At 46.4% G+C, this 14061-nt stretch overlaps 1 protein-coding gene across 1 annotated transcript in view; it reads right to left on the bottom strand.

The window, feature by feature from the left end:
• Nucleotides 1-6474: 6474 nt before the first annotated feature.
• The window catches only part of POLN (DNA polymerase nu), a 303684-nt gene continuing 296097 nt past the window's right edge, over nucleotides 6475-14061 (bottom strand). Inside the window, exons 23-24 of the mRNA XM_031942946.1 lie at nucleotides 11406-11467; nucleotides 6475-8004 (exon numbers count right to left, since the gene is read on the bottom strand). Of these exons, the coding sequence (XP_031798806.1) occupies nucleotides 7897-8004; nucleotides 11406-11467 (170 nt within the window). The 3' untranslated portion in view covers nucleotides 6475-7896. The remainder of the gene's footprint in view (nucleotides 8005-11405; nucleotides 11468-14061) is intronic.

Here is a 14061-nt window from a genome sequence, read left to right as displayed (position 1 = left end):
TATGGTTCCCAGGGATGGAAATATACCCTACTGGGTTTGGGTGGGGAAAATGTTCTGCAAACCTTCAAGTCTATAGGAACTCTACTTTTCAAAGGATTTCATTCTTGATTTTCTGGGCAATGCTTCCAGGCCTTGAAGGGGCTGGGAAGGGCCCCGGCCCTGGGTAAGACATCAGGATAGGGCTGAGGGGAGGTGGAAAATCAATTCCTTCCCTTCAGCTGGGCTGAAAAATCAATTATTCCCCATTGAGGCAGAAGGACCCTGATAAATAATAATCCCAACCGCTACTGTGAAAGGACTTTAAGATTCCTCTTGTGTGGTATGCATGTGCAGGTATTTTTTTCTCCTCATTTTTTAGAGGAAGAAACCATAGGTCAGACAGGCAAACAGACTTGTCCAAGGTTACTCAGCTAGTAAGTGTTAGAGCCAGAATTCCAACCCAGGTCTCCCCATGATTCCTTCCAAAGCATCCCCCTGCCTGGGTAAAAGAGACTCATTCAATCTGAAATCAACCACTTCTGCAAAGTAGGTCTGGTAAATAGTGTCATCCCCATTTTACAGATGCGGAGACTGAGGCGCAGATCTTGGACCAGCTTGCTTTAGGAGGAGGTGTGAAGCAGACTCCGTCTTAGGTGTCCCATTCTCAGGGCCCACACTGGGCCACGGTAGCTTTCCAGAACCAGGAGTGTAGGGCCTTTGGGGACCACCAGTAACAAGACTGCCCTTTCACACTCTAGGTCCAAGAGGGGAGGGTCCCAACTTTCCCTTAACTATAGAGGGACAGAGGACCTAGGCCCTAAGTCCCACAGATCCTAAGACACAGTGACCACAGTCCAGTCCAGTCACCTGGCATTTAGGAGGTGTTTGCTTCCTGCTAAGAACTAGGGATAAAGAAAAAGGAAAAAAGCCAGGCCGGTTCTCCTTCTGGAGCAGCCCTCTTTTAAGGGATGTGGGGGAGGGAAAGGGGGTGGGACAAGTTCACCTTGCTGCCAGGAACTGTGTGTCAAGTGGCAAAGACACTGTGACCTTGCCGTCAATCACTCGGGTTGGAGTCCGGGCTCTGCCCTTTTATGGTGATGTGACTTTGGACAGGTGCCCTTTTCTGGGCCTTTAAAGGGCCCTCCTACCAACAGATTCCAATGCACAGGGGTCGGAGGGCAGCAGGCTCTTCTCCCCTTGATTTTAGGGGAACTGCCTCATTGCCAGTGTCCCCAAACATCAGAGAGTCCAGAGCTGAAATAACCTTAGAGGCTCTATTATTATCTAATAATTATAATAATATCTATTAGAAGATGTATATTATATACATATGTATGTATGCATATACACACATATATGTATAAAATTATCCATTTATGTAGCACTTTAGAGTTTGTAAACACCTGATGCTTGTTGACTCATTTGATCTTCACAACACTGAGAAAGCTGCTAGTCTCATTTTACAAATGAGGAAACTGAGGCACAGAAAGGTTAACTTGGCCAGGGTCACACATCGAGGCAGTGTTTGAGGTCAGATCTGAGCTCAGAAGGCAAGTCCTCCTGACTCCAGGCCCAGCCCCCTTGTGATTGAAGACTCTAGAAAATCTCTAGAATCACCCCAATTTCCCCTGACTACAAATTCAGGCCTTCATCACGTTTCCTAGACTATTGCAACAGCCTCCTGATTGGTCTTCCGGCCTGTGGGGTCTTCCTTCCTCAGTTTCTCATGGATATAACGGCCAAAGTGATTTTTAATTAAGCCCTGGTCTTAACAGGTCACTCTCCTGGCTCCCTGGTGCCTTTAGTATCTAGTTTTTAAAAAAGTCTTTGTCTAACATTAAAAGGCCTTTAGATAGCTCTAGCCTATCTTTCCATACAGAGGTGCTGAAGAGGCAGTAAACCCATAGGGGTTTTAGTATCGGACCCTATGGATACTATTTTGTATTAGGCCCTAAGAAGGCAGTGTGGTACAGTGGGAGGAGCCTCGAAGGGTAGAGTCATGGGACTTTCACCTCATTCTATGTCTGTGGGCACAAATTATGTCATCTCTTTGGGCCTCGGGTTCCTCATTTGTAAAATTAATGGGTTGGACTAGATTACCCAGAAGTCCTTCTACCTCTAAACCGATGGCCTTTGGAATTAGCTCTAGAGTTATGAAAGGGGTGCCAAATACATACATATACTTGCACATACATGTAGGTATTAGAACAGATATGCTCATGTTTCAATAGAATCCATTATTCTCAATCTAATAATCGCAAGGGATACTTTTGCTATTTTGATAAATTCATGACTTAATGAACCCGGATAATTTAAAAAAAATCTATTTTCTGGAGCTTCAAACTTATAGTTTAAAGTTTATATACTTATAATATTTATAAATTTACAGTAACCTTGGGAGGAAAGTAGTACAAAGATGATTGTCCCCATTTTACAGGTAAGTAAACTGAACCTTAGCAAAGATAAATGCAGCTTCCAAAGTCACATTGTGTCACTGGCAGGGTCGTAACTGTTAGTCTCAGGACTCCAAATGAAGTGCTTTTGCCATGACATGACAACATGGAGACTCACTATTGCACTTGTGTACCTGTATAGATAGCAATAGGAGACAGAGTATAATAGTTTCTAAATAACTCATGTTCTGGGAAGAAAGGATCTTTTGGCAGGGAAGACCATGGGCTATTATCCACAGGGAGTGTCCCAGGATGGTTTATTCTGCCTTGGAAATGTCCCTGTCCCTCTCCAGCTACAATCCCCCAGGAAAATGTCCCAAAGGATCGTCCTGCTTCCTCCCCTCAGAATTGGCTCCAAATAGGACTAATAATCATAACAAAATACTTTTCTATTTTTTAGTGTTTCCTTTTTAGTTTACAGAATACTTTTCTCATAACCTACTGGTGATCACGCCCATTTTACAGAGGAGTGGAGGAACAAATGGGCTCAGAGAGGGAAGTGGCCTGTCCGCAGTCACACAGCTCAGCAAGCAGAGGCCTCCTGTCCTCAGGTGCCATGCTCTTTCTGGCCACCACTGAGCTTCTGTGGGTTAGGTCACGAAAGCTATGATTCTTGGATGACACGAACACCTCCTTTTGGGCCCAAGCGGGGCTAGGTCTGCAGCTCCAATCACCTCCGCTCTCCTGCTTGCCCCCTGAACCATTTCCAGTGGGGCACGCCAAGCCCTGGGCCATGCACTGTTTTCAGGGTCTCCCTGCAGCATCAGGAGGTATATTAGTGACTGTTGTGAGGAGGGGGGCTGCTGGATTGGTGAGCCGAAGTCGGACTGTATGCTTGCTAAGGCTTAACTTCCCTTGCTGCAAATGACCTTACTTACATCTGGAGGTGAATTGGATCTTTCCTGGGAATTTGTTTTTCCCTTGGGAACTCCATTGGAAAGATGCTTCCAACAAGTATTTGAATTCCTCAATGTTTCAACTTCTTTCCCCAGCCTGCCATGGAATAATCCATAGAATTATGGGAAAGATATAGGATCCAGCACGGGAAGGGTCCTTAGGAGTTAATTTAATCCAAACACTACTTTTTCCAGATAGGGAAACTGAGGCCCTGAGAAATGAAAGGAGTTCTCCAAGTAAGGAAATGGTAGTATTAGAATTCCCATGCAGAACTGCTGACTCCTGCTTTAAGTAAGGCTTCCAACTCACCCTACCTGAGTCTCTGCAAGATGGCACTTTGGGCAAAACAAAGAAACGGCAGCCTGAGAAACCAAAGTCAATACGGAGAAGGCTCCCCAGTAATCCAGTCTCCATTTGCTGAGAGGTGGATGAGAGGACACTTGGCTGGTCTTAAAGCTGTACTTAAAGCATCTCAGGAGTTCTTTGGTCCAATCTCCCCCCGAGGAGGGCATATCTGCACAACATTCCTGATTAGCCGTGTCTCTCAGTCTCTATTTGAAGCCCGCTACTGATGGAGAACTTTCTACCTTGCAAGAAAGCCCAGGCCATTAGTAGTTGCAGGGAAGTTTTCTCTTGCACAGAGCCAAAAAACGACTTCATTTGAGCTTCCTGACTATCAGGGCTACTTCGGACACTTTAGCCCATGAGAGGCTTCCAGATATTTAAAGATGGGGGTCCTCTTCAATTTTCCCTTCTCCCTGGGTCTTTGGGCCAGCTCGTAGGGAGCAGACTGTCAAGTCCACAGGCCTCAGAGACCCTCCTCACTCAGAGGTACTGGATGCCATTTTTTTTTCATAAAAGATTGTACCCAGATCTAGACACGGTGAATTCCAGTTGGAGCCTGCCGGAGGCAGGGCCCAGGGGCAGTGCCAAGTGCACCTGATCAAAATCCAGAGAAGGGGGACAGTTTAAGTTTACAGTGTGCTCAGGTAACAGCAGCTCTCCCCTCTTTGCCCCGGTGATTCATGAAATATTTATACAGAAAACACAGGTAATGGTAGAACAGAGGAGGCTGAATCTGAGCTGGCAGCTGGCACTCTTTTAAAATCTGTTTTGTAACCTTTTCTTTAAGGGTTATTAATACCAGGAAAATGAGCACATACTATATAATGAATTGTCTCTTTGTGTATATATGTGTGTGTGTGTGTGTGTGTGTGTGTGTGTGTGTATGTGTATGGAGAACAATTAGAAAATGCATTGTTTGTGGTCTTCTTTATGTGTCTAGTCTTAAGGTTAGACATTTGTTTAAGTGAGATAATAGCCACTATTTTTAGAATGTTTTAAAGTTTGTAATGTGCTTTACATCTATTATCTCATTTTATTTGAGCCTCATGACCCTATTATTAGTGCTATTATTAGTCTCATTTTACAGATGAATGAACGGAAGCTGAGAAGTTTAAGTGACTTACCCAGGAACACACAGCTGAGTAAGTGCTTGAAAATAGCATTTGAACTCAGGTCTTCCTGACACCAAGTCTGGCACTATATACTGTGCCACACAGCTGACAAGGTCTACCATTATCAAAAGCATCAGGAACTTTGAATAAATCATGCCATGTTTGAAATTCTCACAATCTGTGTTTCAGAGAAAGAATCTGGGTTGTTACCACTTTCAAGTATGATTCCTATATTGAAGACATGGAATTTTTTTATTAAAGCTTTTTATTTTTAAAAACATATGCATGGATAATTCTTCAACATTAACCCTTTTCAAATCTTGTGTTCCAATATTCCCCCCCCCCCTTCTTCCATCCCCTCCCATAGATGGCAAGTAGTTCAATATATGTGAAACATGGTAGAAATATGTTAAATCCAATATATGCATACATAATTATACAATTATCTTGCTGCACAAGAAAAATCAAATCAAACCAGAAAAAAAAATGAGAAAGAAAATAAAACGCAAGCAAATAATAAAAAGAGAGAAAATGAAGACATGGAATTTTATCCAAGCTAACAAGGGTCTGTTTTTTTTCTTGAAAGAAATAGAAGATGAATTCTGAATTTGCTGTTTTTCATACACATTGTAGTTATTAAATTTATGCATACAAATATGTACCTATATGCACCTTGTAAAATAAGTAGCAGGATCCTGAGCAGTAACCACAAGGTTGAAGGAAGGCAGGTGTTAGCAGTATGGAGAATGGTCCCTGCCTGCCTGGCTGAGGTGAAGAGAACTTTGGCCTTTACTCCTCAGAAGTATCTGAGCTGGAGTAACAGCTGAGTCTGTGAGCAGGTGACCACAAATCAGGGTAATCAAAGAGACAAATGGTTTTGATTGAACTGGATTATAGACCCAGGGAGAGGAAGGAATTCGGGGGGGGGGGGGGGGGGGGGGGTGTGTATGTGTGTGTGTGTTACACACGGGGCAGGCTGTTGTTGGCAGTTTCTGGGCTTGGCTGTGGGTCTTGGAAAAGCAGGCAGCGATGACTCTGGTCAGAGCCCAGCCAGTGCTGTTCCTGTTTGTGAAACCAGAGCCCCAAAGGCTCCGTAGTGGTGGGCACCAGACAGTTGCTCTAGCACTGCTTGAGACACTTTTCTCAAGGTAATAACATCTGCTTACCCAGCTTCCTGACAATCTCAGTTATTCAGGGCACAGCCACAGGTCTGACTGGTAGAAACAGCCAGGGTTGGGGGCGAAGAGGACAGAAAGAGGGGAGAGAGTTACTCCCTAGAAGAGAGAGAGTCATTCCCCAGGCCTTCTTCACCAGGGAAGCACAACTGCTTCTGGTTTCCGAGCGAGCTTGCCCTTAGGAGCAGCAGGCTGAGGCTTTCCCAGGACTTGCTGGCTTGAAAAGAAATGACTTGACACAGAGAGCAGTGAGAAGTGGAAGAGGGCCTGGATTCCCGCTGCTCTCTGTGACCTGAATAAGTTTCTCTATGGATGTCAGCTGCTTCATTTATAAACTTGAGGGAGTTGGACTAGGGGTCTTCTATGGTCTTCTCCCTTCTGGGAAGAATGATCAAAGCCATCTAACACAAGGGTAAAAAGGCTCTGAGAGCAGCACCATCTTAGTCTAGGCTAATTCTACTATGGGGAAAGATTTAATGCTGGCAAAGACTCCCCAGATCGTTTAGTAGGGGTTCACTTTTCTGTGTCAGGGGCCTCTCTGGCCATCTGGCAAAATCTTTAAACTGATGACTCCTTTTTTTCCTAATTGAAAGAAATGCTAAATTTCAATTAAGACGTTAGCAAAAATAAAGATTTTTTTTCGATCCAAGTTCATGGAGCCCCTGAAATCTATCCGTGCCCCTCTACTCCTCAAGAAACAAAAGTGTTCACTCCAAACGGTTTCTTTCTTTCTTTTTTTTTATTTATCACAAAGAACAGAGTGGGGTGAAGGGGGGGCTGGTGAACAAACAACCTGGACGGGGCCCTTAGGGCGGGCTGGTGCAGAATGCAGGGAAATATGGGTAAGAGAACCCACAGGAAGCTTACATGCTGAGGGTAAACAGGTTTCCTGGTACACGGGAATAAAGGGAGTCAAAACAAGGCCAAGGCTATACCTCCGAACACACACTCAGCAAAACACAAAAGTCAGGTGAAAGCCAAACATTCGCCCAGACTCCTCCGTGGCGCCGCCGTTTGAAACCCAAGCCCGACAGTTTGGCCCCGGTAGCTGCTGGCAGGCGCCCGGGGGCATCCGGCCGCACACACGGAGTTTTTCCAGGCTTTGTCCCTGTTGAGTTCAATAGGAGATGGTTACCCCCTTCCCCCCGCACCCTCCCCCCCACGGGTTGGTGCCCTGCAGAAAGTGCTCAGAATGGGCTGGGGAAAGAGCCGGGGGCTTAATCTCGTTCAGCCTCGGGGGTCTCCTCTGCGAAAAGAAGGCCACCCCGCAGGGCCCACCCCTCAGAGCCCACCCCCCAGGGCCGCTGGAGCCAGGGAGATGACGCGGGCAAACGCTTGGCAAGCCGGGAGCGCTACGCCAAGGCCAGGCGCTACTGTGGGCGCTCGGCGGGCTTAGGGGGCGGAGAGAATCTGGGCGGCAGGTTCGGGGACTTCTCCAGGAGGGCCGGGGGAGAACCCGCTGGCGGAGGCCGAGCGCTCAGGCCCGCAGGGGGACCGCGGCCGCGCAGTCCTCCGCAGGCCAAACGGAACCCGACTCCCCGCCTTCGGTGCCGCGCCTCTGAGGTTTGCCGAGCCCTTTCTCCCGGCGGCCGAGGGCGGGGACGGTGCCGAGATGCCAGGCCGCTGGCAGAGGGCACGCGAGCCGGCCGCCGGCACCCCCGGGTCTGCGGGTCCGCGCGCCCGGGGCAGGTGAGGCCGGCGCGGGGGCGGGAAGCTGCCCCACGAGGGTTAAGGGCGGCTCGCTCTGCGCCTCGGCCGCACGCTCTGGCCCGGAACACAAGCCGCCCCCTTGCCCCGGCCAGCCCAGGACAGCGCGCCGGCACAAACCAGTCTCGGGCCGCCGCGGTTGCCGGGGGCGACGGACGAAATGAAGCGGAGAAATGCCCCCGCAGAGCTCCGAGGTGGGGCTGGGGCTCGGCGGGGGCTGCCATTGCCCTAGTTACCGAGGCCGGCCGCGGGCTGGGCAGCCCCGGGCACCGCCTCCGGGAAGGGGCTCAGGTCCCCCCACGACCGGCCCGTGGCGAGGCTCACCTTCAGGGGCACCTGCGGGAGAGAAGGCACCGGGGAGAAGCGGGACCGGACAGGGGCTCCCGGGGCGAGTTCTGTCTGGGGGGCGGGGAGCGGCCTCCTTTCTCGGAGGAAACTGACAGTGCCCATAAGTAATAATAATGAAGGCTCACGCGTGTCCACGGGCCAACGGGGGCTCGGAGGTCTGGCCGGGCCCCTAGGCCGGGGAGCCGGGGCTGGGCCCCCGCCGGCATCTTCCAGACGCGGCCTTTCTATCCCGCTTCACACACCCCAGCTCATTAACTTCATAAATGTTCCTAAAATGCCGAGGGAGGCCTTCGGGGCTCCGGACCGTGGGGAGGCAGACACTAGAGCGGACAAAATTCATTCCGCATCAGATGATCCCGGCCGCAGCCTGGGGCTTGTGTGACCTTGGGACAAATTTTTGGGCCCGGGCCCAAGCTCCTCATCTGTATCAGAGCCGGACAGATGAACTAGGGCCTTATAGCCAGATAGAAATCTAGGTCCTGATGGTTCTGGACAAAGCATTAGAAACAAGGAGTACCCAACTACCCGGGGAATTTAGCTGCTCGTTAAGAAGGCCCCAGGTCCTGGGAAGGCTCCCCCCGGGGGAAGGGGGGTTAAACATTTATGCATATGCGATGGACAAGACACTACGTTACAGCTCCCTGGAAGCAGGCAGAGCAGGAATTAACCCCTCCCACCTCTCCATGATGAACAAATGATTTGCCTGGAAAGAGGCTCACTTGTTCAAATAGTTAAGGGTACAGCCAGGTCTCAAACCCGGGCCTGGCCAACCGGCAGTCTCCCCCCAGGGACTAGCCAGGATACAGTCATAGGACTTACATCTGGAAGGGGCTTCAGGGACCATCTAGTCTCATTCAGAGATGAGGAAACTCAGGCCCACAGAGGGGAAGTGACCTGCTCAAGGTCACAGCTTAGTCAGACATGCCAGTGACACATCCTTGGAATGGATGCTCTGCCCACTAGTCTCTGGGCAGGCCCTGGAGAGGTGCTAACTGAAGGTGTCCGTTGGGGCATTTGCTTGTGTCCTTGTTGTAACTTTATGTATTTCCCTAAGGAGAGGAGACCTGGGGGAGGGATCTGAGCAGCCTTCACCCAGGCTCCTGGCCTCAGACGGTAGCCATGTGACATGGTCTCTCCACTTTTGGTCACTGGAGAGACAGAGTGCCTTCTTCTCAGAGCCTTTAATTCCAGGGGAAGGTGAGCCCAGTGCTAGGCAACTACCACCAGCACCACTACCTACTACTACTGCTGCTGCTGCTACCACAAGAGCACTACGACCATTGCTCCTACTTACTACCCCTCCCACTATCCCACTGCTACTATATTTTGTCAGTGGTGGCAGCAGTGTGTGTGCGGGGGTGGGGGGGGTGGGGGATTGGGGGGGTTGGTCCTTGACCTGTGATTTCATTGGTATGTAATAAGGCTAAACCCATTGGCTTTAAAGCTAGAAGACTCCTTAGAGATAATCTCATTAATAGTTTCTTCCAAAGTGGATAAATGACTTGTTTGAGGTCACATTAAAAATAAGAAGCAAAATTAAGATCTGAGCTCACATGCGCCTTCATGGACTGCAAGCTTAGTATGTGGTTGTAGCCTTTGGAATAGCATACGTATCTCTCTGACCTTCACTGAGAGGTAGGTCTTCCTCCCCATCCCCAAGATTAATAGTCACATTATGAATTCAAGTCCTGCCATTTGAAGGAAGGAGCTGGATGATAAAACAAAGTTCTTTTGAGCCCCTATCCCAGGTGACCACACTGAGAAGACAAGGAATGAACCAGGGAGCTGAAATACACAGCAGAGGATGTTTTCTCAGGTAACTCAAAAGACACCATGGGAAACAGTACATCTAGTGGAAGGGCCCCTGACCTGGGTTGGAGTCCTGGCTTTGCCACTTGCTGTGTGATCTTGGGCTTCCCTTCCCTCATATAAAATGGGGACCTTTCCTACTTAGCCTATTTCAGTAGGGGTGTTGTGAGGATTATAGAATTCAGAGTTGAAGATCATCTAATCTGCAAATTTTTTTTTTTAGAGGGGGAAACTAAAGTCTAAAGAGGTCACAGTCTGATCAGGAGTCTCTCTGGTATTTCAGTCCAGACCTTTAAACTCCAAGCCAAGGGATCTTCACATCTAACTGAGGGCAACCTACTTTATCTCTCTCCAGCTGCTTTAACTGTAAGATGGGAATGATAATGCCATTATTCTCTCTCTTATCTTAGGGTAGTTGTCAGGATCAAAGGATTTCATGGAAAAGGAATGTTTTATATTTGTAAATTGTCCTATGAGAGGAGGGCAGGGAAGGGCAGAGAAAACCAATGAACTGCAAATTAGTCAACTTTAATAGTTGACTGGCAGTTCTAATGATCCTGTGATTATGGAGGTTGAAGCTAATGGTCAAAATGAGATTTTTTTTTTTTTTGAGAGAGGAGGCAATTGGAGTTAAGTGATTTGCCAGGGTCATATAAGTGTTACATGTTTGAGGCTGGATTTGAACTCAGGTTCTCCTGACTTGAGTGCTTTATGCATTGTGTCACCTAGCTGCTCCTCACAAAGAGATTCTTTTTGGTTCTCACTAGCAATCCAGAGTTCCCTTTCTGGGGAGTTGAAATCTTATCCTTTCTCCCCTCCTCTCATGAGTGATTTGGGACAAAAATTAATCCCTGTTTGAAAACAGGCACGATGATGGGTAGGACTGGTTGGAAAAGGAAAAATGAAAAAGTGCTAGGAATTGATGGCACTTGGGGACCTGAGGGCAGCTCTAGAAGTTTTGTCCTCATCTTGCAAGAGGGAGATGGCACCTAACAAATAGACAACTCTGGCAACTCGAGTTTGCTTTGCTTTTGGGAAACTGGATAGGATGGAGAGGGGAGACATTCTGTGAACCATGGCAGGATGGTGGAAAGAGAAGAAAACTGGCTCCATTCCCACCTGTGACTGGCAGAGAAAGCTCGTTGTAGGCTTCTGCCAACGGTATTCTCATATTTGGATTGTGAGCAACCACAGGGATTTGTACTAGGGAATCTTTGGGACAAAGGGTCATTCATTAAAGCATTTGTTTTGTTTTAATAAAAGTATCTTTGGAAATACTACGAACTATGTGCTTGCAGGAGAGGATTTGTTCTCAGTGTATTGGGGAAGCATACAAACTTTTTTCATGTTTCTTGGAGTCAAAAGAAAGGAGAAAATCTTCCAGAGTGTCCCTGGTCATGGGAGGCTTTGAACTTGTAATGAACCTTACTCATTTCCTCTAGTTCCAAATGACTGCAGCCTGAGCATGGCAGGAGGTCCCAAGAGAATTAGTTCCTAATGAAGTTATCCCCAAGGGTTCCTGTGCATATTCCCTGCATGTGATTCGTTAGGTCTGACTTGGGTCAGACTGAATCTCCTACCTTCAGGTGCAGCTCTATGGCCTGGATGTTCTGCAGTGACTCCATGGTGTCCTTGACCAGTGCTGTGATCAAAACAGAAAAAAACACGTGAAATTGTGTAGCTGGCAAGAAATCCCAACAGCCCTCAAGGTTCCTGAACATTTTGTGCCACAGTGAAGAGAGACATTATGTTTTGCCTTCCATTGCTAGTCTGGAAGTACTTTACTTTGCAGCATGTCTATGCCCTATCATTCCTTCCCTCCTCAAAAGTTCTCAGATTTGAATGTCCTCTTCTGGCATTAGAGGCCTTCCCTGTCTTGCTCTGGCCTATATTCCTAACTTCCTTCCCTCTGCCTCTTAAGGTTCTTAACTTTCTTCAAGGCTCACTGGAGGCACTTCTCAACCTGCCAATTCTGAAAATTTTACCGGGGCCTGAAAATTTTTGAAAAATTGCCTATAGAATTTATTGATGTACAAGTAATCTTATTTTCACCCTGGCTTCTAGTGAAAAACTGAAGTAAGGCTAAGATCCTATTTAAACTCTGAGACTTGGGAGTTTTTTATTTGTGGGAGGTCTTTGGAAATCGCCAAATTTTTTCTTTTGCAATTCTAATGTACTTACCATGTGTCACTATATTGGCCTTCATGGATAGTGGTGTAAATGTCCTATTCCCTCTCTAGAATTCAAGCTCTGTAGTAATAGGCACTGGGCCTTATTAAACATTTTCTTTCTTTAAATTATTGAACATATGATGTACATTAAATAAATTCTTAATGTTTGTTGAACAAATAAGAGTTTGTCTTAGGCTTGAGCCCTGACTCTTACTTAATAATGATCTAGTTACTTCACCATTATGAACCTCAGTTTTCCAATCTATAAAGTAGGTGCATGATAAAGTGAGTATTCCTACTCTCACAAGGCTGTTTTGAGGAAAACATTTAGTAAACTGTAAACTACCGAAATGTGAGCTCATTACTGTTATTGTTGGTGTTTTTTAAATTGATGTTACAGCACTATACAACAAGGCTGTCCTGGTATTATGGGTTTTTAGAGAATGTGCCATGAGAGGATTAGTTGGTAAAGTTAGGGATGTTTAATCTGAGCAAGAGAAGATTTAAGGAGAGACAAGATGATATAACTATCTTTTAAGTATTTAAAGAAAGAAGGATTAGATGTATTCTGCTTTTCCCCAGACAGCAAAATCAGGAGGGATGAATGGAAATTGCAGAAACAAATGTAGGTGTTTTTTAAAAATTTTAATAGCTTTTTATTTAGAAGTTATATGCATGCGTAATTTTACAGCATTGACAATTGCCAACGTTTTGTTCCAATTTTTCCCCTCCTTCCTCCCACCCCCTCCCCTAGATGGCAGGATGACCAATACATGTTAAATATATTAAAGTATAAATTAAATACAAAATAAGTATACATGTTCAAACCATTATTTTGCTGTACAAAAAGAATCGGACTCTGAAATATTGTACAATTAGCCTGTGAGGAAATAAAAAAATGCAGGTGGGCAAAAATATAGGGATTGGGAATTCAATGTAATGGTTTTTAGTCATCACCCAGAGTTCTTTTTCTAGGCGTAGCTGGTTCAGTTTATTACAGCTCCATTGGAACTGATTTAGTTCATCTCATTGCTGAGGATGGCCAGGTCCATCAGAATTGATCATCATACAGCATTGTTGTTGAAGTACATAATGATCTCCTAGTCCTGCTCATTTCACTCAGCATCAGTTCGTGTAAGTCTCTCCAGGCCTTTCTGAAATCATCCTGTTGGTCATTTCTTACCGAACAATAATATTCCATAATATTCATATACCACAATTTATTCAGCCATTCTCCAACTGATGGGCATCCACTCACTTTCCAGTTTCTGGCCACTACAAACAGGGCTGCCACAAACATTCTTGCACATACAGGTCCCTTTCCCTTCTTTAGTATCTCTTTGGGACAAATGTAGGTTTCTTACAAATGATGTAAGAAAGAACTTTCTCTCTAGAAGCCAAATTTTCTTCCTCAGGTGAGGATTTCCCCTCCCCAGAGGTCTTTAAGTAAAGGCTGAGAGACACTTTTTATTACATCAGGAAGGGAATTCTTCATACCTTTTGGTCTAGATGGTCTCTAGGAGTCCCTTTCAACTCCCAGATTCTGTGATTCTGTGCAATCACATTCTCAGTCTGGAGGATATAGATGGGAAATAGAGGGAGAACCCAGGTCTAGGTTAGCAAGTGAAAAGGAAGTGATTTGGATGGTTGCAGGGCATGGAGGGCAGAGTCAAGCACACAGAGCATTCTGAACTCCTGGATCCCTTTGGTTGCCATGGTAAATATTTTGGTAGGTATTTAGTAGGTAGGTGTTTGTGTGAAGACCCCCACCCCCACCCCCAATCTGATGCCTTAGATCATGGATTCTTGAAGGCTGAGCCAATAGCCCTGGTTGGTTCTCCCCAGATGGAAAGGCATCTGCCAGTGAAAGTTTGAATCAATTGTCTGGTGGGGGGGATCAGGTGGCTTGGTACACAGAGCCCTAACACCAGTAGGATGGATGAATTCTTTGGGTGTGGTAACCCATGTAACAGACAGACAGAATTAGGTTTAGAGCTGCAAAGTACAATACAGAATTGAAATTCAAATAAAAAAGAAGCAAAGTGTTTTCAATAAAATTTCACAC

The sequence above is a fragment of the Sarcophilus harrisii genome, chromosome 6 (assembly GCF_902635505.1).
Source record: "Sarcophilus harrisii chromosome 6, mSarHar1.11, whole genome shotgun sequence".
Taxonomy (NCBI): Eukaryota; Metazoa; Chordata; class Mammalia; order Dasyuromorphia; family Dasyuridae; genus Sarcophilus; species Sarcophilus harrisii.
Note: the sequence above shows the minus strand (reverse complement) of the source record. Positions and strands in the feature narration are given on the sequence as shown.